The following is a 23,275-nucleotide window of genomic DNA, read 5'->3' on the forward strand; positions in this document are numbered from 1 at the left end:
TATTTGGGTTTGTTACTCAACAATATATAGCTGGAATACCCCAAAATAAAAAATAGAAACATGAACTCAGTCTTTGATGAAACTAGCACTGATAAATGAAGACAAGGGAAGATGAAAAAAAACAGTGAAAGATATGAAAGAGAAGCAAAGTGACATATATTACAGAACTCCAAAAAGGATTTTCAGTGGAACTGCAGAAGAGACTGGGGTAGGGCACAAACCAAAGAGACTTTATAAGAAGTAGACTCTAGGTCCCACCCCTACTTAGCACAGCCAGATAATGTTGTCCCCTAGCCCCTTAAAAGACATTAAGTATACAGTTTCTGATGAAGTGAAGCAAAAGTTCTGGGCTCAGGATATGTTTGCATAGGTATCCACAGTCTGAACACAAAGAGAGTTAAATGAAAGCCTATATGCAATCTCTAAACCCCTTCTCTAGCCTAGCTTTACTATATAAGCAGCAAAGTTTATATTCTCCAAGCAAGAAACTAGAGGATCCATCACTAGAAAAAATGAACTATCCCAAATTAAAGATCCACAGAAACTCATATATGGAGGCTCCAATAAATAAGGTGGTTTGACACTCTTACAACTTTCCTCCACACACATAGCTCCCATTCAGCTTTTATGTGCCTTATTCTTACATATAAACAGAAAAACAAGGATCACCAGACTTGGAGGAAAGCTTCCAACAGAAGTAGAACAAAGGAAGAAAAAAAAAACCTAGAGAAACTAAGTATCTTCAGAAAGATAAGAAACCACTGCTTAGAAATAACACAAATCACTTTTTGAAAATAAATATATGGTAGTGGAAAAATATTTTAATATTAGAGTTAGAAGATAAAGTTGAGGAAATTGCATACAAAGTAAAATGTGATAAATATTAGGAGCAAAATTATCAAAAAAATTAAAATGATGACTGTTGGGAGGCCCAACACCAAAATAATGAGAATTGAAAGAGAATAAAGAGGGTATATTAACACAGAAAAAATACAAGAACACTTCCCAAAATGAATAGACTCTTGATTGACAAGCTTCCAAGTGCTTAACAGGATAAATTTTTAAAAGACCCATACCTCAGATAATGAATGAATCTAACAGCTTCTATATAAAAAAATAAAACAACCAGGGGCGCCTGGGTGGTGCAGTCGGTTAAGCGTCCGACTTCAGCCAGGTCACAATCTCGCGGTCCGTGAGTTCGAGCCCCGCGTCAGGCTCTGGGCTGATGGCTCAGAGCCTGGAGCCTGTTTCTGATTCTGTGTCTCCCTCTCTCTCTGCCCCTCCCCCGTTCATGCTCTGTCTCTCTCTGTCCCAAAAATAAATAAAAAACGTTGAAAAAAAAATTTAAAAAAATAAAATAAAACAACCAAAAAAGAGGTGCCTACCTATGAAGAGATGTCAGGAGGGCATTAGCCTCATCAATATCAAACCAGAGGTCCTAAGATGACTGAACAATGACTTCCAAATTCTAAGTTTAAAAAATGATTTTCCACTTAGAATACTATATTCAGTTAATTGATTAAGTGTGAATGAAGGACACAGCATTTTCAGCACTTCCATCTACTCACTCTTTCTCAGGAAGCTATGGTAGAATGTGTTCAACCAAAACGAGGGAGTAAATCCAGAAAGAAGAAGGCAAGGAGTGCCTGGCTGGCTCAGTGACTCTTGACCTCATGAGTTTGGGGGCAGAGATTACTAAAAAAATCAAAACAAACAAACAAAAAAAAAAAAAAAGGAGAAGGAGGAGGAGAAGAAGAAGGAGGAAGAAGGAGGAGGGAGGAGGAGGAGAAGGAGAGAGAAGGAGAATCTCCTCCTTCCCTTCTCCTGCCTTCTCCTCCTTCTCCCTCTCCTCTCTTCTCCCTTCTCCTCTTCTCCTTCTCGCTCTTCTCTCTTCCTCCTCCTTCTCCTCCTTCTCTCCTTCTCTCCTTCCCTTCTCCGACGTCTTCTCAATGATCCGCATACGTCTTTCTCCTGCTCCCTTCTCCGCACTCTTCTTCTCCGCCTTCTTATTCTCCTTCTCCCACCGCTTCTTCTTCTCTTCTCCTCCTTCTTTTCATCCCCTCTATCTTATTCTCGTTTTCTTTTTTTCGTCTTTTTTATCTTCTTCTTTGCACTTTTAACGTCTTTACTTTCGTCTTCTTTTCCTTCTTCATTCTTTATGAGGTGACGGGAAGTCAACAACAAGAGATCCAAACCAAAAAAGAAGCAATGTGCAAAAGAAATCCAAGAGAATACCACGTTCAGATTGATGGGGGGCTCCAGAGTGATGACTCCAAGAAAGAAAACAGAATTGATAATATTTTTTTGGTGTTACCAAGTGGGAAGTGACATAGAAAAGTGTTTTACAGAGCTGGCAGAAGTGAGAGAAGAGATTGAAAAAACTATGCAAACGAAAAACATGTTAATTCCAAAACAAAAAGTTAAAAAAAAAAAAAAAGGAAAACAGTGACAATATATTAATTGACTTAATAGAAAACAATACTTATACCTGTTTAGCATCCAATCCACAGCATAAAAATTTAAAGTTGCAAGCCATCCTAGACTTATTCTAGCATCAACTTGCTGACTTTATATACACAAAAAAAAGGAGTTTTGGAGATGTTAAATGACATACATTAATTATTGCCACAAATTCCAGATGTATCAGTTGTTGCTACTGAACATACTCAGCCTAGTCTACACATGGACATGGTTTTAGTAGCTGGATATATCAGCGATGCTGGCATTCTGAGTTCTGGGTCTAGCTATACTTCTAAGCATGTAAAATTAGGGAGATAACAACTTCTAGATCTTAAGTTTTCTATAAAATTAGAAGAATGGTACCTTCCTATATTACTTTAGTTAACACAAGGGTCAGATTAGATACCAGATTTTAAAAAGCATTAAAAATAATTAAAAAGTTGTTTATATTAGTAACAATTATTAGCAAACATAAGCATTATGATGTGAGGAACAGAGACATAATATCTGGTTGATACATAAGGCAAAGCAAATACCAAGGCCAACTTGTCTCTTTCCAGGCAGAGCAGATGCTCATAGCTCTTTGATTCATTTGTTTTATATTTGGTTATTTGGCTATTCTATATTCATATTTGAAAGTCTTGTTTTTAATTAAAAACCATAACTATCCTTAGTTGATTTCCATTTAATAATGCCTTTTTAAAAAGCCCATCTGTTATTAAAATATATGTTTTTCCCCCTCTAGGCTAATGGTTTTTGGGGGTCTCAGATTCCACTGAGAATAAAGCTATGAATACATTCCTCATAAAACATGTGTATACTCAAAAATAAACTCAAAATGGATGAAAGACCTAAACGTAAGACTGGAAGCCATCAAAATCCTAGATGAGAAACAGGCAACAACTTCTTTGACCTTGGCTACAGCAACTTTTTATTTGATGTCACCAGAGGCAAGGGAAATAAAAGCAAAAATGAACTATTGGGACCTCATCAAGATAAAAAGCTTCTGCATGGCAAAGGAAACAATCAGCAAAACTAAAAGGCAATCGATGGAATGGAGAAGATATCTGCAAATGACGTATCAGATAAAAGGTTAGTATCCAAAATCTACAAAAACTTATCAAACTCAACACCCAAAAAACAAAACTGTCCAGATAAGAAATGGGCAAAAGACATGAATACATGCTTTTCCAAAGAAGACATCCACATGGTTAACAGACACATGAAAAGACGCTCAACATCACTCATTATCAGGGAAATACAAATCAAAACCACAATGAAATATCACCTCACACCTGTCAGAATGGCTAAAATTAACAACTCAGGCAACAACAGATGTCAGCGAGGATGTGGAGAAAGAGGAACCCTTTTACACTGCTGGTGGGAATGCAAACTGGTGCAGTGACTCTGGAAAACAGTATGAAGGTTCCTCAAAAAATTAAAAATACAACTACCCCACAACACAGCAATTGTACAACTAGGTATTTATCCAAAGGATACAGGTGTGCTGTTTTCAAGGAGCAGAGGCACCTCAATGTTTATAGCGGTGCTATCGATAAGAGCCAAAGTATGGAAAGAGCCCAAATGTCCATTGATTGATGAATGGATAAAGAAGATATGGTGTATATCTATATCTATATCTATCTATCTCTATATATTTCTATACATATACATATACATTGGAATATTACTCGGTGATCAAAAAGAATGAAATCTTGACATCTGCAACAATGTGGATGGAACTAGAACGTATTATGCTAAGCGAAATTAGTCAGAGAAAGACAAATATATGACTTCACTCATATATGGAATTTAAGAAACAAAATAGATGAACACAAGGGAAGGGAAGCAAAAATAATATAAAAACAGAGAGGGAGACAAACCAGAAGAGACTCTTAAATACAAAGAACAAACTGGGGGTTGCTGGTGGGGTGCTGGGTGGGGGGAAGGGCTAACTAAAGGGGTGAGGGGCAATAAGGAAGATACTTGTTCGGATGAGTACTGGGTGTTATATGTAAGCGATGATTCGCCAAATTCTATTCCTGAAATTATTATTATACTGTATTTTAACTAACTTGGATCTAAATTAAAAAAAAAAAAGACTATGGGAAATATACTTGAAAGTCAAAGAATAGCAAAATTATGTTAGTAGGGAAAGGAATTAAAAAGTGATTCAATATATATAATAATTTTCGGGGCGCCTGGGTGGCGCAGTCGGTTAAGCGTCCGACTTCAGCCAGGTCACGATCTCGCGGTCCGTGAGTTCGAGCCCCGCGTCAGGCTCTGGGCTGATGGCTCAGAGCCTGGAGCCTGCTTCCGATTCTGTGTCTCCCTCTCTCTCTGCCCCTCCCCCGTTCATGCTCTGTCTCTCTTTGTCCCAAAAATAAATAAACGTTAAAAAAAAAAAAAAAATTTAAAAAAAAAAAAAAAAATAATTTTCTTATGGGTCTTCATTCATGAGAGACATAGATTTTATTTGTATCATCTTATGAAAACCAGATCACATGAATAAACAAGAAATCCAGGAAGATGTTTATGAATCAATTTTGTTAGATTTTCTGTGTTTAAATATGTGCTTTTACTTAATCCACTCTCTGCAATATATAATTAACCCACAGGAAATTATAGATTCAGTATTGGTTGATTTGGGGATAACATTTACATACCTGTGTTATTTCTAATCATATTTTCAGTTTTGAGTAATGGTTTGATCATAATGTGGCTTACTTTTCATTTTTCTAAATAATCATATGTACATATATATGTATTACTTTTTAATATAAATGTTTATATTCATAATTACTATTTATTCTTACTATAAAAAAGGACTGTAGAAAACAGTTTTATTTCAAAATGTTAATTAGCCTGATTTTACATATAAACACAGACTACTAAGTTAATAAAAAAAATGGGTGTGTACTTAACAAACACACAACAAGACAATTTTCCAAACAACTTCATTTCATAGGTTAATGAACAAATCTAGGAAGGAAGATGTATTTTATAGATAATCTTTTAAAAATCTCTTTTACATCCCTTTTTTTTGGGTCTATGTTGATTTCTACTGTCATTCCTAAGAAGCGACTCAGTTAACAATATTCTTAGGAATTTTCCTGCAAAGAATGAAACACCTATCTTGTAACATTAAGATATCGGTTGATATACAGCTTATGCTCAGGTGTAAAGGCCTCAGCCTTTCTTCCCTCTAGCTGTTAAAGGGTAAGTTTATTGTAATTGTTCTTTTCCCTTCTTTTCCCTTCTTTTCCCTTCCCTTCCCTTCCCTTCCCTTCCCTTCCCTTCCCTTCCCTTCCCTTCCCTTTCCCCTCCCCTCCCCTCCCCTTCCCCTCCCCTCCTCTTCCCCTCCCCTCCCCTCCCTTCCCTTCCCTTTCCTTTCCTTCTTTCTTTAACGTTTATTTTTGAGAGACAGAGACAGAGCATGAGCGGGAGAGTGGTAGAAAGAGAGAGAGAATCCAAAGCAGGCTCCAGGCTCTGAGCTGTCAGCACACAGCCTGACACGGGGCTCGAACCCACAAATCATGAGATCATGACCTGAGCCGAAGTCAGATGCTTAACTGACTGAATCACCCAGGCACCCCTGTAACTGCCATTTCTTTAGAGTTCCCAAACAATTTCCTCTAAACATGGTAAAATATTTTGACGTTATTCTTAAAAACTTTGGACTCATAGCCTGACCCACCTATTTGTCCCCCTTATTCAGTTAGTGGTCTGCTTGGTAATACTTAAAAACACATAATGGACAAAGAATGTTTCAGCTCCTAAACTTCATTAGCGACATCAACTTACTCTGGTTTCTGGCAAAGTGTTTCAGCTTAGTGAGTTGTCTTGTGGACTCTTTCTGTATTTCTCTATTCTAAAATCAAGATTATAATCACTTTTATATTTCAGCTTTTCTAAATATTCTATCCCAAATAATGTATTATTTATTTTTATGCTGGGAGTTTTCTTCTTTAAAGTAACTATTAACAATTTCACCTTAGCCATAACTTTTTTAAGGACAATTAAAGTATTCTATTGTTTTCTCTACTGTTCTTACTTGTGCAGTCTCTGCATGTTCCAGCATTTCTTCGAATTCCTGATACTCTTCATCATCTGGTTCAGCACCTGAGAGGCGAGCTGCCCTGGCCATGAAATATGGAGGCAGCTCTCCAATTGCTGTACCGATACCCTATGTGCAAAACCAAAATACTCACATGAGATTCTGTTCTCAACATAAGAATACTAAACAGATTAAACCTATATTTTTCTACATTTCCAAAACCACATTAAGATGCATGTATTAGGGAGGAAAGCATATACTACATAATCAAGAGAACATGAGTGTGACTCTTGGCCCTAATACTGACCAATACAAAGCCAGGTGAGATAATATACACTAAACTCTTAGACAATTCCTGGTGCATGGCAGACATTAGATTAACGTTAGTTCTCTAAGCATCTCTACTTATACTCTGTGATTTCTGTCAGTTTTTTCCCTCTTTTCAAATCATTTAGTAATGAGTATTCACTAGTACAAGTTTTAGATAAAACTTTCTAGGAAATCTTCTGGTATTTAAGATGCTGTTTCAATCTGGTATGTAAGGTATTTAATCTGGTATTTAGGGTGCTGTTTTAATTTTTTTGTGTGTGCAGAGTTAAAACTTTTAACAAATAGTGGTCAGGAAGCCCCTTGAAAACTCAACATTAGGATGGATAAATTTTCACCACAGGAAAAATGTTTATTTCCTCAGGACATTGAGTGACTCATGTTTCAGTTACTTTGTGGATTCTTGTTTTTGAAGAGAATTTTTTTTCACTCAACTTAAAACATAGGATGAAAACAAAGGTAAGAGAATCAGGAACTTGGTTTGGACTTAAATGGCTTAAATACAAGATAGATGATAATGTAAAAGGTATATAGTTTCTAGGAAAATTCTCAACTTTGAGCCATCCTTCTCTGCCTTGAGTCATAGTGAATGAAAAAGTTTTGCTAATTCTCAGAAGCAATTTTAGGTCTATTTGCTCTGTACTATGACTTTGTCAACAAATGCCTTGAAAAGAATCCCCAAGGAACATTATCAAATTCAAATATTTCATGTTCACAGTGTTATATTTCAATGTGTGGGATCAATAATCTCCGAATGAGACTGCATTATCCACATATAAAACAAGAATTCTGAAAAAGAATATACTTAAGTGTCAAAAGAAGCAGGCTATATTTAAATAATAAAGAGAGAGAGATGAGAGGGAGGAGAGACATATACATCACGGGATATATAAATAAAACACAAATCATATTTTGCTAAACAAAAAAAGTTAATGTTAGTCAACTTTGGAGAATGTTAAGAGAACCAACTTATTATTTAAAAAACAGGTAAATAAAGGGGAAAAATCCATTACTTATCCTCTCTTACCTATATGAAAGATATCTTGGGGTAACCAAATTGGTGATAAGGAGTTTTTCTTTATAAAAACATTCCAGTCAATAAGTAAAGTAAAAAAAAATGATGTAATTGGTTTACCCCCATTTTATAACCCTTAATAATGGACTTGTATAACAATGGTGATAATACCACAAAAGGAAAGACAATCAGACATTATTGTACCTCGTGATAGAAATACACAAGACTATAACATGTATTCTCGACAAAAAAATTTTTTTCAAGCCTCTCTAACTATCAACTCACAGGAAACATAGGGAACAGATAAACATATTTAAACTATACCAACTGGGATATAATTAGTTAAAATCGAGACTGTGAGAAATTATATTTGACAAACAACCCAGTTTCAACAATAAATAAATATGAAAAGAAAAACAAAGAAACACCATCAGAAAAATCTGAACATTAACTAGGTAGCTGATCTGAAGAGACTATTCCTAATTTCTCTTAGGTGTGATAATGTTTTTTTAAGTCCTAAGACTGATATATTTACAGATGAAATGTGATATGTTATCTAGGATATGCTTCAAGATAGTGGAGAGCCTACAGAGGAGGGATCAGATAAAACAATATTAGCCAGGGATTAATATTAACTGAGTTTGGGTGATAATATATTAAATTAATTATATAAATCTCTGTACTTAAAAAAAATTTTTTTCCCATTACAAAAAGTAGGAAGTTAATTGCAACATGTTATTCAAAACATGAACTTCTCTTAAAACCTGTTAACTCAAATGTTTAATAGTTCTGAAAGCAATCATATGATTCAAACTCATGACAAGTTTCCTTAAAGTTAAAAAGGAAGTAATAATGGACTGAAATGAAATCAAGAGCTACACACTATATTATACTTGGTTGACTATATTTATTGTTATAGTTGAATTCTGCTCATGTTTTCCCACATTAGCAAGAAACAAGAATGGTGATCATGAGTCAATATTCTGTTTTTTACACAAATAGATAAAAAGAAATACAGTCATCCAGACAGGTCCCCCAAAACACATTATATTCTAGACACAAAAGTTTATTTAGTTATCTCAAGTTAGGTACTGCAGTCCCATAATTTCATGATTCTTACAAAACAATTTTATAATTCTTGCAAAATCAAAACAAAAAACCAAAACAGAAGTGTGGAACACTAAAAACTGTCAGCCTAGGCTTAATTAAGGGGAAGAAATAACTGGTTTCCTTATTGCAAAAGAAAGAGACAAGTAGTTTTTAGTCAAGCAATAATTCAGAAAGCTCTTCTAAAAACCATCTGCTCCATATCAATTGATTACCTTGAAGTCCCTGCTTCTTGAATTGGAGAAGATTTTAACATGCACAAAATATGCAAAACCAAGGGGGAAATATCTTCCTGGAGTATCAATATATTCAAAGATTTAGGGGAGGAGGAAAATCCTGAATGTTCATGCTTTTAAAAAGTTTTGTCCAGTGGATTCACAAGCAAATCAGCATTTTGCTTTTCAATGATGGGAATAATAAGTTTAATAGTAAAAATATGGAGAGCAGAAAATTTTACATATGCTGATTCTCAGATATTATGGTAGTTTTGTATTATCTATGTGCTAATAATTTTTTTTTAAACAAAATGATTTTTCTATTACATATTCCAATTACAAACATAAATCAGAGGTTAAAAGCAGAAGTTAGGAGGGTAAGCTTGAAACCACTGAGAAATGCAGGGTTCTTACAGAAAACAATTATACCAATTCTAGTAAAATTTTCAAGACTGTTTTGCACATAGAGAAAATTTGCTTCCAGTTTCCCTTGAGGTCAGTTTTCAAATGGCTGTAAGAAGGAATGAAGTTCTGACACATGCTACAACATGGATGAAACTTGAAAACATTATGCCAAGCAAAATAAGCCAGACATAGAAAAACATTATATGATTCCATTTAGATGGGGTATCTAGAATTGACACAATCAAAGAAGAAGAAAATAGAAAAGACTCTGGAGTTATTGTTTTAATGGGTACATATTTCTGCCTGGGATGACAAAAAGTTCTGGCAATGATGACACAACATTGTAAATATACTTAAGGCCAATAAATTGTGTACTTAAAAACGGTTAAAATGGTAAAACTTTCCTTATATATATTTTACTACAATAATCACCCCCTAACCATGAACTTAACAAATACATGACCTTAAAAGGTGATGCTCTCTATCTAAAAGTCAACACACATGCTCTCGCCCCTGCCCTGCTGTCCCACTTTACAAATCTTTATTATTCTTAGATCTCAACCAAAACACTGCTTCTTCATGGAAATCTTCCTTGAATCATAAACTAGGGAAAATGTCTGTGTTATACAGATTTCTCCTTCATATTTATACGGTTTTTCCATGATATTTATTTATGCATTTTTTCCATGATAATTATTTCCCTCACTGGAACGTAAAGTTCCAATGAGACTGTTCAGTTTTGCTCACTCTGAATCTCTGGTGCTTGGATGCATAATAACTATTATTGGAATTCATGAGTGAAATGAAAATTTGTGAAGCTTTGCACCGGTGACACAAATTATGGAAGATCAAAAGATTCAAACTGAAAAAAAGTAACTAATGATCAACAATATCAAACAATTCATGGGGGACCTGGGTGGCTCAGTTGGTTAAGTGTCCTACTTCTGCTCAGGTCATGATCTCACGGTCCATGAGTTTGAGCCCCGTGTCAGGCTCTGTGCTAACAGCTCAGAGCCTGGAGCCTGCTTCAGATTCTGTGTCTCCCTCCCTCTCTCTCTCTCTCTGCCCCTCCCCCTTTCATGCTCTGTCTCTGTCTCAAAAATAAATAAACATTAAGAAAAAAATTTAAAAAAAAACACACAAAAAAACCCAATTCACTTTAGCGTGCTCCAAAGACCTATATAAACAAGCTGAAATTAAGAGCAACCCTGGTCTTTTTCTTTTTTTTTTTTAACGTTTATTTATTATTGAGAGACAGAGACAGAGTATGAGCGTGGGAGGGGCAGAGAGAGGAGGAGACACAGAATCCAGAATCCGAAGCAGGCTCCAGGCTCTGAGCTGTCAGCACAGAGCCCGACACGGGGCTCGAACTCATGAATATGAGATCATGAAGTCGGACGCTCAACTGACTGAGCCACCCAGGCGCCCCCAACCCTGGTCTTTATCCTATAATTGGATGTACTCCACATTTTAATTATTTTACTGATTCACTACATTTGTAATGATAGCGACATCTGTAAAGACATACTACTTTCAAAGTACAAACTGGATAAAAATGTCAAATAAGATATGAGTTTGTTTTTCAGTTTTCTTTTAATGTTTATTATTTTTGAGAGAGACAGAAACAGAGAGACAGAGAATGAGAGGGAGAGGGGTAGAAAGAGAGGGAGACAGAATCCAAAGCATCAAATAAGATGTGAGTTTTTAATCAAGCAAGACATTCTTTTGAACAGAACAAAACATACGGGTGTGAACACAAATGAAAGGGTAAACTCATCTATGAAAGGGTAAACTACAAATCAAGGCTGACACACTCTATATCAAGGTTTCTCAACCTCCGCAGTATGGACATTTTATGACTGTATCCCATTTAACCATTTTAAAATATAAAACTAAGTGGCATTAACTGCATTCACAATGTTGTGCAACCACCATCACTATCTATTTCCAGTATTTTTCATCACCCAAATGGAAACACTGCACCCATTAAGCATTAACTTTCTCACCCCACACAATGCTGGTAACTTCAAATGTACTTCTTATCTCTATGAATTTGACTCTTCTATTTTATTTTTATTTATACTTTTTTTAAAGTTTATTTATTTTGAGAGAGAGAGAGAAAGAGTGTGTGTGTGAGTGCAGGGGGTGGGGGGGGGGAGGGCTGAGAGGGAAAGAGAGAATCCTAAGCAAGCCTAGATTGTCACAGTGGAGCCCAACATAGGACTCAATCCCACCAACTGTGAGATCATGACCTGAGACAAAATCAGAGTTGAACACTTAACTGACTGAGCCGCTCAGGTGCCCCCAATTTGACTCTTCTGGACAATTCACATAAGTGCAATCATATAGTATCTGTCTTTCTATGTAATGGCTTATTTCATTTAACATAATGTTTTTGAGGTTCATACCATAGTACAATTCAGAACTTCATTCCTTTTTATGGATGAATAATATTCCATTATACATATATACTACATTTTATCCATTTATCTGTTGCGGGACACTGGGTTGTTTCCACCTTTCTGAAAATGTGGAGGGGTGCCTGGGTGGCTCAGTTAGTTAACCGCCCAGTACTTGATTTCAGCTCAGCTCATAATCTCATGGTGAGAGTAAGCCAGTGTTGGGCTCTGCATGGACAGTGTGGAGCCTGCTTGGGATTCCCCCCCTGCCCCGCCCCTCCTGTGCTCTCTCTCTCTCAAAATAAATAAACATTTAAAAAATTAAAAAAAAAAAAGAAAATGTGGATAATACTACTGAGGAATGAAGTACAAGTATCTGTACTTATACCTGAGTCCCAGTTTTCAGTTCTTGTGGGTATTAGTGTAGGAGTGGAATTAGAGGAGGGTCATGGTAATTCTACATTTAGGTTTTTGAGAATCCACCAAACTCTTTTCCCTAGCAGCTAAATTCCTTTACATTCCCAACAGTCTACAAGAGTTCCAATTTCTCCACATCCTGATACTTGTTTTCTTTTTAAAAAAATAATAGCAAAGGGGTATTTCCTTGTGGTTTGAATTTGCACTTCCCCAATGACTAAATGATGCTGAGAATCTGTGCACTTATTGGCCATTAGTGTATCTTCTTTGGAGAAAAGTCTATTCAAGTCCTTTGCCCATTTTTAAAATTGGGTTGTTAAGTTGCAGAAGTTCTTCAAACATTCTGGATATTAAACCTTTATCAGATATATGATTTGTGAACATCCCCTTGCATTCTGTGGGTTATCTTTTCACTCTCTTGATAATGTTTTTTTTTTTTTTTTGACATAAAAGAGGTTCTGATTTTAGTGAAGTTCAACTTACCTATTACTTTTTCTTGTTGTCTATGTTTTTGGGGTGTCATATTTAAGAAACCATTGCCAAATCCAACACCATGCAGATTGTCTCTACATCTTCCTCTAAGAGTTGTACAGTTTTAGTCGTAAGCTTAAGTCCCTGATGCATTTTGAGTTAATTTTTACAGAAGGTAAGGGTCCAAATCCATTATTCTGAATGTGTATATGGTTTTCCCAGCACCTTTTGTTGAAAGGACTATCCATATAAATATTGAGAACAATAGGAACCAATTTAAATGTAACTTGATATGTGCTCCACTTTATATGTGACAAAAGACAATTTCAAAAAAGGAAATATGAAGAGCACTCAGCCAATTAACTAGGACTAATCAACATTCTTGTACTATGTGCAAAACCTTATACTGACTGCTGTAAGGGTAATAAATTTAAGGTACAGTTTATATTTTTTAGGAGCTTAAAATTTATTTGGGAAAGTAAGCCACTACACTAGTCTAGTTAACTAACTTAAGGCATGCATGGAGCTAGGCCAAATGAACACTTCAAACAATATGAACAATGGGAGTTGGAGGAGGCAGTTATCACTGCCAGCTGCGATGGAAGTTTTTCTTTGTTGGCATTAGTGTTAATCCAGCCATGTAAATCATTTGTGAAGGAACTAAAGCAAAACAGAAAACCGAATCCATATACATGGTCTCTTTCTAGCACGTTCCAAGTATCTTCTGTTATTTTAATAATAATTTTTCATCAAAAGACTAATGTGGTCAAATTTATAAAACATATGCAACTAGTACAATGAATTTTGTTTCCAGTGCTTATAAAAGAGTAACAGGAAATACGACAATTTTTCCTGCCTTTCATATTCAACAAATTCAAAATATGGCATTTCCCTTACAATTCTTTTAAAACACAACATACTAGGCTATAGTATATATAACTGACAAATAAGTTATATTAAAAACAAAGACGATCGTATGAAACACACACACACACAGACAATATAGTTGTTAACCTTTAAATAAGTGTATTTGAAAACTTTCCCTCTTCCATGGGTATGGCATTCATGTTCATTTTAGTCAAGATTTTTAACTGATCTGTTCCATATGTTTTATTTTATAAGACACTGTTAGGGGAAAAAAGTTACAGAGAACATATAACTTAATGAATCCAAATGACAAAAAATGTTCAAAGAGTAACAGAAAGTCTTTAGCAAATGAACTATTCCTCAGTGATACACATTTGAATGAATATAGGCATATAGAAAAAAAAAGAATACTTTGTATGGATTAAAATAATCTGTCACTGGATATATAGTACAAAAGCTTCCCAAAATACACTTAAGCAAACCATAAAAAGAATAATTGGTACAACTGAAAGCAAGATCACCATATACAACCATACAGTCTGATACCCTCACTACAGTAAAGTTTGGTCTATTAAAAAAATATCTGACCTTACTTCAGTATTACTAACAACTCAGAAAATGAAATAAGCCCTCTAAGAATAAACACAGAGTATCTGAATCTAGGAGAGAGACATATAACATTTACCAATCTGGGACTGAAAATATAACCACTTGCTATGTGTTTATCAAATATTTCACATTGGTAAAATTTTGCAAAGTAGTATAGTTGTATCATCTATCCTCCATTTCCCTCTTGTTGTCTACATGGCATCCACTGCTTTGTTGTACCTATGGCTTCATGCCTTACTCTGAATGTCATTCATGAATGGGGAAGCTCTAAAGGGTTTCTCTTACTTGGAAGCAGATAACTCGTGACTTCATGAATTAATTGTTTATTGACTTGCTATGTGGATATACATTTGGATTAAATTTTCAATGAGGTACAACAAAGTATCAAAATAGTGAGGTTAATTTTAGACAAATATGAAAATGGACATCTTACCCACATGCAGGCCTCAATCCTAACTTTTGAGATGATGCTCCACAAAGAAATGGTTCCTTCAATGCTCTCTTCATCTGGACAAATAATTTGATCAGGATAAGGTGGTTCAGGGAAATTAACTGAATTGCATTCATAAGCAGCTAATGTAACTGAAGCTATATGTGGACCCTATGAAACAAATATGAGAAACCTCTGATGAGAAATATTAATGAAAAAGGAATTACCAATCAATATACATGTCATTTTAACAGTACCTTAATTACTATACACAAATAGAAAAATCTTAGCTTCTAGAGAATAAGAATCTAACTACATATTTCAAGTTGCAGTTGGTAATTTGAAAAACTAATCCTTAATCTCTTCCTAGCTTGTTTTTTTAATTCAGATTTATTGAAGTATAATTTACATATAATAGTATATAGGTATATAGTTCATTGAGTTTTGACAAATATATTGAACTGTATAAGCACAACCAATCAAGATATAGAACACTTCCATCACTACAAAAAGTTCCCTGGTGTCTTTTTATAGTCAATCTCCTTCTCCAACACCATATGATTTCTGGCTTTATTTGATTTTATTCATCTATATTCTCATTTGTAAGAATGTTATACCCTTTGATAAAAAATTCCTGTGCCCTATTCCTTTAGGCATGATTCGAGAATACCACTTTTCTGTCCTTACTTAAAAACAGTTGGTGAAGTAACTACCTCACTTATCTTTCCCAAAGATAAGAGGTCCTAAAACAAAATAAAACTGTGGAACAAATATCAGTAAGTTTTTCTTTTAAAGCAGTATTTTCTATGGAAGATTTTGTGTTGCTTTGTACCTTTATTTTAAAATATTAAAAATTAGGGGCACCTGGGTGGCTCAGTCGGTTGAGCATCCAACTTCGGCTAAGGTCATGATCTTGCAGTTTGTAAGTCTGAGCCCCACATTGGGCTCACTGCTGTCCACCTGTCAGTGCAGAGCCTGCTTCAGATCCTCTGTCCCCCTTTCTCTGCCCCTCCCCTGCATGTGCTCTCCCAAAAAATGAATATAAAAAACAATAAACTAAAATATTACAAATTAATAATAATCACATAGGTTAAAATGGATTAATATTAGATGTGTGATAAAGGCTTAATAAACACAATGGTTCCCAAGTGCACATGCATGCCAAGGTGAGGGGTCTGTATAAGAACCAACTAGGGAGTTTGTTAAATATACAAATTCCTTGGTTCCCTAACATAGATTTATTCAATAGGTGGGGATGGGAACCTGTATGTTTTAAATGAGTTTCTTTAGAATTTCAAATAAGTTAGGTTCTCTAATAGGCTAGGTTTAGGAACCATTGGGATAACAGTAAATTAAGGGTCAGGAATGAAACTTTTTTTTTTTTTTTTTTTTTAACGTTTATTTTGAGAGAGACAGAGACAGAGACAGAGAGACAGAGAATCCCAAGCAGGCTCTGTGTTAGCAGAGCGGGGCTCGAACCCACAAGCCATGAGATCATGACCTGAGCCAAAACCAAGAGCCAGATGCTTAACCGACTGAGCCACTCAGGCGCCCCAGGAATTAAACAACCTTAGACAAAGTCACTTAACTTTTTTTCTGGGCCTCAGTTTACTCTTCTGCAAAGCAAAAAAATTAAGACTCATAGTTTTATTCAGCTCCAAAATAAAAAACTTCAAATATAATTAAATATGTGAATTAAAATCTAACAATAATTTCCAAAGTTCTCATGAGGTATCAGAGCTAAACACTGGACATCCTTAACACGTTTCTTTAACACACAAGCTGTAAATATTTACTTTAAAGCATACTGTAGACCTAGTGGCTATAAGCATAACTTCTAGAGCCACATGCTCTGGTTCAGGTTCTGGACTCTGTAACTTACCTTCTGAGTCTTGCTCTCCTAATCTATAAAATGGAAATAATCAAGTACCTTCAGAACCTACATTCTGGGGATACCATAAAATTTAAATCAACTTATATAAAGTACCCAGCTTAGAATAAACCCTCAAAATGTACTAGCCATTAGTTATTACAAAGAAAAATACTGTATTTGTAGAATAAAATTTTGTAGAATATCAAATAAAAATATAGTAAAAATTTTTGTTATACAATATTATGTTTTAGATAATATAATATTAAATTGTATGCATTAATATATTAAAATATATATATAATTTTATCCTCTCTAGCTCTATACACATACACACATACAGTAAGTGGTCTCGGTATACAAGAGGTTTTTTTTTTTTTTAATTTCTTTTCTTTTTTTTGTTTTTGTTTTTTTTAAATTTAATTTCTTTTTTTTTTTTTTTTATAAATTTTTTTTTTCAACGTTTATTTATTTTTGGGACAGAGAGAGACAGAGCATGAACGGGCGAGGGGCAGAGAGAGAGGGAGACACAGAATCGGAAACAGGCTCCAGGCTCTGAGCCATCAGCCCAGAGCCCGACGCGGGGCTCGAACTCACGGACCGCGAGATCGTGACCTGGCTGAAGTCGGACGCTTAACCGACTGCGCCACCCAGGCGCCCCAAATTTAATTTCTTTTCTTAAAGTTTACTTGTTTTGAGAGTGAGAAAGAGAGAGAGAGAGAGAGAGTCAGGTGGTGGGGGGGGAGGAGCAGAGGGAGAAGGAGAAAGAGACTCCTAAGCAGGCTCCATGTTCAGTGCAGGGCCCAACGTGGGGCTTGATCTTACCACCACGAGATCACGACCTGAGCCTATATCAAAAGTCCGACGCTTAACCGATTGAGCCACCCAGAGGCCCTGAGAGCCTTTTTAAATCATAAGGTAAAAGAATTAGTGGTTCAAAGACAAAAGTGCACAAGATGCAACAATGAAAATAAAACATTAAGGAACTATTGCTATTAAGATAAAAGGTGATTTAAAACAAAACTTTTTGTTGTAAGTTAATACAAAAAAATATATTCATAAATCTAAGCTACATTTCTCCCTATATGCAACTGGCATTATGTGTTCAAAGAAAATCTAAAAAATGTAGTTCTGCATGTAGCACTGAATCAATTATTAGTTTTTTTCTGGACCAAAAAAATCTATGTGAATTTTTAGCCTCTTCATCTTTCTCTTGAGTTTTAATTCACAGAAATTAATAAAGAGTAATATTTACATTAAAAGAATAATTACGTAAATGCTTTTGAGTAGTCACATTTTCCTTCAAAGTTATTAACCATGAAATCCACAATTGCTTCTTTGAATACTATATGCATAAAAGATTTCACAGTTGAGAGAAAAAAAGAATTATTTTGTGATTCTTAAAAAAAAAAGCTTAAAGTTTGTGGAATTCAGAATAATTGAATTAGTGAAAAATTTCTTACTCTACACATATAGCTAAGTATCAGATGTAATTAAAAAAACAAACAAAAAACGTAACTTCAACCTATAATGTATGAAACGCAAAAAAAAAATGTGATACCAGTAAGTAAAATAGAAGAAATTCAAGAGTTTGCCCATGATACCCCACAAACTGTCCCTATAATATACAGTACGGTCTACTTCTCAACCCTAGAAACAAACTCTAAGTGAACAAAATTAAACTGCCCTGTTTACTAAATAATAACATTTCTGGGATGTACAGGAAAGAAAAACCTACATTTCTATTCTAGAAATATAAAATATGTACCTCAACAGATCAAACACATTATCCAACAAGATAAAAGACTTATTCATAGTTTCAATTTTAAGTAATTCTAAAAAGGGAAAATTTCAGCAATCTGATGAGAATTTTTTCCCTAAAGAAAGGACAGTTCATTCACACAACTAAACTGATATATACTTTCCATAACCACACTAATAAGTCATGATTACTCAGCCTTTGAGGCAGATGTGGTTCCCAGCAAAACGGACACAAATAACTCAGCTTCTTGTCCTTTGTTCATTCTCAAGAGCCCGTTTAGTCCGTACCTTGACATTTTAGTTTAAACTACGTTAATTATAGGAAACTTCACAAATTCTTTTCAACATTATAGGCTGATGGTTCCTATATATAATTGAGTTGAATGAAATAAATATTAGTTTACATGAAAAATCCAAACACCAAGACTAAAAAATTGTTTTGATTAAAATATTTTTAAAGGTTACACAAATTCAAATTAACTTTTATTTTCTACAACCTACAAGTCCTACTGCACTGTATCATATATTAAATGTCTTAACTATGCTAAATGAAAAACCAAGGGATAAAGACAAACAGCTACAGTGTAAGCAGAAAACACTATCTGGACAGAACCACCATGAAACATATAAAACCCAACAATGTATTGAGCAGGAGGTTACAGCTGTCCTGAGAGCATTTAGATATTGATATGTATGGATTAGAGATCCTGGCCTTTGGTTGGGGGTTTTCTGTCTCAGATCATGAAGTGGTACGGACTTTTACATCTACAGTAAACTAAAAGACCGGACAAAACACATGGAACAATTCTTTTCAGGCATTGTACCATAGGCAGTCTATGATTTCTGACTGCTGATAGAAGGAATACAAATGAGGAAACCCTATGATGGCTCTGGCTTTTCATTTGTAGACACATTCCATGTCTATAGCAAAATCCAAAGAGAAAGAGCCCAAGCAAAGCATGGTGGTCTTGGGGTGCCTGGCTGGCTCAGTCTGAAGAGCGCGTAACTCAGGGTTGTGAATTTGAGCCCCACGTTGGGTGTAGAAATTACTAAAAATAATAAATTTTTTAAAAAACAGCATGGTGGTCTTGCTGAATTGAGAAGTAAATCTGAGTTCAGGGAGCCTGAGTAGTTGAAATCTGTGGGACAGAATGATAATAAAGAGAAAGAACTCTAGAAACATGCACAGGGTCCTCTTGAGACTTTGATATACAAAGCTGCATTGCAGGCTAGGGTGAGATTCCATTAGGCTAGGCAAAGAACAAGTGGTGGGAAAACAACTTACAACAGTTGTAAGATAAACAATTCCTAGAGTTCACAAGGACTAGGAAACACCTGCAGTTCAACCAGCTAGAGTGCAGAGACTTGGCATTCAGGAAAGACCCTAAAAGGAGCCTAGAGTAACAGTTACTCCAGATAGGCCATAACGTTTTCTTTTTAAAAAGCCTTAAACAGATCAAGTTGATGACAAGTAACTTGACTGCCCACCAAAACAGAAAACTGATGCTCTGCAAAGAAAGACAACAAATCCATACAATCAACAATTTTAATACTACATGTCCAGCATCTAATAAGAAACAACTAGATCTGTGAAGAACGAAAATATGACCCAGAAGAAACATTAGTCAACAGAAACAGAAATGTCAGAGATAATGGAAATATGAGACAAGAACCTAAAAACAGTAAATATAAGTAAGTTCAAGGATTTAAACAGCAGTTGGCAAACTTCAAATTACAGACCAAATTTGGCCCACGCTAGTTTTATAAAGAAAGTTTCAAAGAATATAGCCATGTCCATTCACTTACATATCGTGTCCGGCTAATTCTGTGCTATAAGAGCAAAACTGAATAGCGCTGAAAGACTCTACAGTTCCACAAAATCTAAAATATTTATTATGTGGTCCTTTGCAAAAAAAGTTTGCTGATACCTGGAAAACATAGGGGTGGCTCAGCTAGTTAAGGTTGGTTTTGGCTCAGGTCATAATCCCACAGTTTTGTGGGTTGGAGCCCCATGTAGGGCTCTGCACTGACAGTGCAAAGCCTGCTTGAGATTCTCTCTCTCCCTCTGCCCCTCCCCCACATACACTGTCTCTGTCTCCCTCAAAATAATAAACTTAAAAAAAAAAAAAGGAAAACACAAACATGAGGAAAGAAATGGAAGGTATAAAAAATGGAACTTCTAGAGCTGAAGATAATATCTGAATGGAAAAATTCATTGGCTAGATTATCAACAGATTAGACAGACACCACAGAAGAAAATATTAGAGAACTTGAAGTCAGGGCAATAGAAAGTATCCAAACTAAAGGATACAGAGGGTAAAGACTATGAAAGAAATAAACCACAGTGACCTGTGGAATAATACCAACTAGTCTAGTATACATGTAATTGGAATCCCAGAAAGAGAGGAGAAGGTGTGTGTTGGTGGGAAGGAGTGTGTGCAGAAAAATACTTGAAGAAATAGTAGCCAAGTATTTAAGGTTTGATGAAAAATATCAATCCATCAACTCACAGATTTAAGAAATTCAACAAACCTCAGGACAAATACAAAGAAAACACTTAAATCACTGAAAATCAGCACAATCACAATCTAATCAAATTGCTATTAACTCAATAATGATGAGAAAAATCTCAAAAGCAACTGGAGGGGTAAAGATAAATTATCTACGGGGAAATATAGATAATACTTCTCATCAGAATAATGCAATCCAAAGACAATGGAATTACTTCTCTGAAGAGCTGAAAGAAAAAAAAAATCTAGAATCCAGGGAAAATATATTTCCAAAATAAAAATAACATAAAAATATTTTCAGATAAACAAAAGCCAAAAAAATCTGTTGCACCAGATCTGGACTATAACAAATGTTAAAGGAAGTTCTTAGATAGAAGAAAAGTGATACCAGATGAAATCTTAATGTATACAAAGTAATAAAGAGTACTACAAATATAAAAGATCTTTCCTCCTCATTAAAAATCTTTTCAAAAATAACTAGTTGTCTGAAGTAAAAACTATAGCACATGTAGAAGTAAAATATATGACAACAACAGCATACATTATGGGAGGGAGAAAAATGGAATATACTATTGCAGAGCAGTTAAATTATATATATATTTTTAAAATGCTCCATCCAAAAAAAGATAGGAAAAGAATACAAAATAGGTGGGACAAAATAAAAAATAGGTGGGACAAACAGCTTGAGGGTACATTTAAATCCAACCACACTGATAATTACATTAATTATAAATTGACCAAACATACAAATGAAAAGACAGAGAGTGTCAGACTGGATTAAAGACATGCCATCTATAAGAATCCCATTTTATTTTTCTTTGAAGTTTATTTTTATTTATTTTTGAGACAGCATGCATGAGCAGGGGAAGAGCAGAGCGAGAGGGAGAGAGAGACTCCCAGGCAGGTACTGTGCTGTCAGTGCAGAGCCTGATGCAGGGCTTGATCCCATAAACTGTGAGATCATGACCTGAGCCAAAATCAAGAGTTAGACACTTATCCAACTGAGCCACCCAGGTGCTCCAAGAAGCCCATTTTATTTTTTTACAAAAATTAAAAAAAAATTTTTTTGGGGTCGCCTGGGTGGCTCAGTCGGTTAAGCGGCCAACTTCAGCTCAGGTCATGATCTCGCGATCCGTGAGTTCGAGCCCCATGTCGGGCTCTGTGCTGACAGCTCAGAGCCTGGAGCCTGTTTCAGATTCTGTGTCTCCCTCTCTCTGACCCTCCCCCGTTCATACTCTGTCTCTCTCTGTCTCAAAAATAAATAAACGTTAAAAAAAAAAAATTAAAAAAAAATTTTTTTTAACATTCATTTATTTTTGAAAGAAAGAGAGCGTGCGAGCAGGGGAGGGACAGCGAGAGAGGGAGACACAGAATCTGAAGCAGGCTCCAGGCTCTGAGCTGTCAACAGAGCCCGACGCGGGGCTCAAACCCATGAACTGTGAGATCATGACCTCAGCCGAAGTCAGACGCTTAACCAACTGAGCCACCCAGGTACCCCCTAGGAAGTCCATTTTAAACATCAAGACCCAAAAGTAAAAATAAAGGGATAAAAACATATAACCCATTTTGAAATAATCATAAAAAATATGGAGTGGCTATATTAATATCAGATAAAGTAGGATTGACTATAGGGAGTATTACTAGAGATGAATAAGGACATTTCAAAATGATAAAAGCACTAATTCTAGAAAAGACACATCAATGCTAAATATGTAGGCACTTAACTACAGTGTAAAATACATAAAGCAAAAACTGACAGAACTGAAAGGACAAATAAATATCCACAATTACAGCTGAAAATTTCAATACCCTTCTCTTATGAGTTGACAGAACAATTAAATTGACAACCAGTATGGATACAGAAGACCTGAACAATATGGAACACTCCACCCAACAACAGCCAAATCCATATTCTTTTCAAGAACACATGGAACATTCATCAATATAGACCATATGATCTGGTATAAAACAAGTCTCAGTGTATTTAAAAGCACGTGCCATGCAGCAATGTAAAAGATCAACACAAGGAGCACTACTCAGGGAAAAGTGGCAAATGAAGGTCCTGAAGGTTAATTTCTCCAGTTAAGGTATCTTTTAACCTATGTGGTCGTAATCAAAGGAAGGCCAAACAGTTATATCTAGCCCAGACTGTTATTCCCCAGCACAGGAAGCTCTATAAATTCCCTAGAGATCAAGTCACAAGTAACATTCACTAACTGTACTCATAACCCCTGAGAGTTCCTAATTACTGCCAATGGAAGTTCCTGTTAATGATAAAGAAGTTAAATTTTATGACTGTGATGAAAAGTTATACTCTCATTAAAGTGGCAGGTTTTAGGTCTTTTTCTTTTCTTT

At 35.3% G+C, this 23,275-nt stretch overlaps 1 protein-coding gene across 2 annotated transcripts in view; it reads right to left on the reverse strand.

Moving 5' to 3' along the window:
• Positions 1 to 23,275, reverse strand: part of VMP1 (vacuole membrane protein 1) — a 129,450-nt gene that overhangs the window by 56,011 nt on the left and 50,164 nt on the right. For both annotated transcript variants that reach the window (XM_030296103.2, XM_030296104.1), the window contains exons 6-7: positions 14,783 to 14,950; positions 6,515 to 6,646 (exon numbers count right to left, since the gene is read on the reverse strand). In XM_030296103.2, coding sequence (XP_030151963.1) covers positions 6,515 to 6,646; positions 14,783 to 14,950 — 300 coding nt within the window. The remainder of the gene's footprint in view (positions 1 to 6,514; positions 6,647 to 14,782; positions 14,951 to 23,275) is intronic.

Source organism: Lynx canadensis, chromosome E1 (genome assembly GCF_007474595.2).
Source record: "Lynx canadensis isolate LIC74 chromosome E1, mLynCan4.pri.v2, whole genome shotgun sequence".
Taxonomy (NCBI): Eukaryota; Metazoa; Chordata; class Mammalia; order Carnivora; family Felidae; genus Lynx; species Lynx canadensis.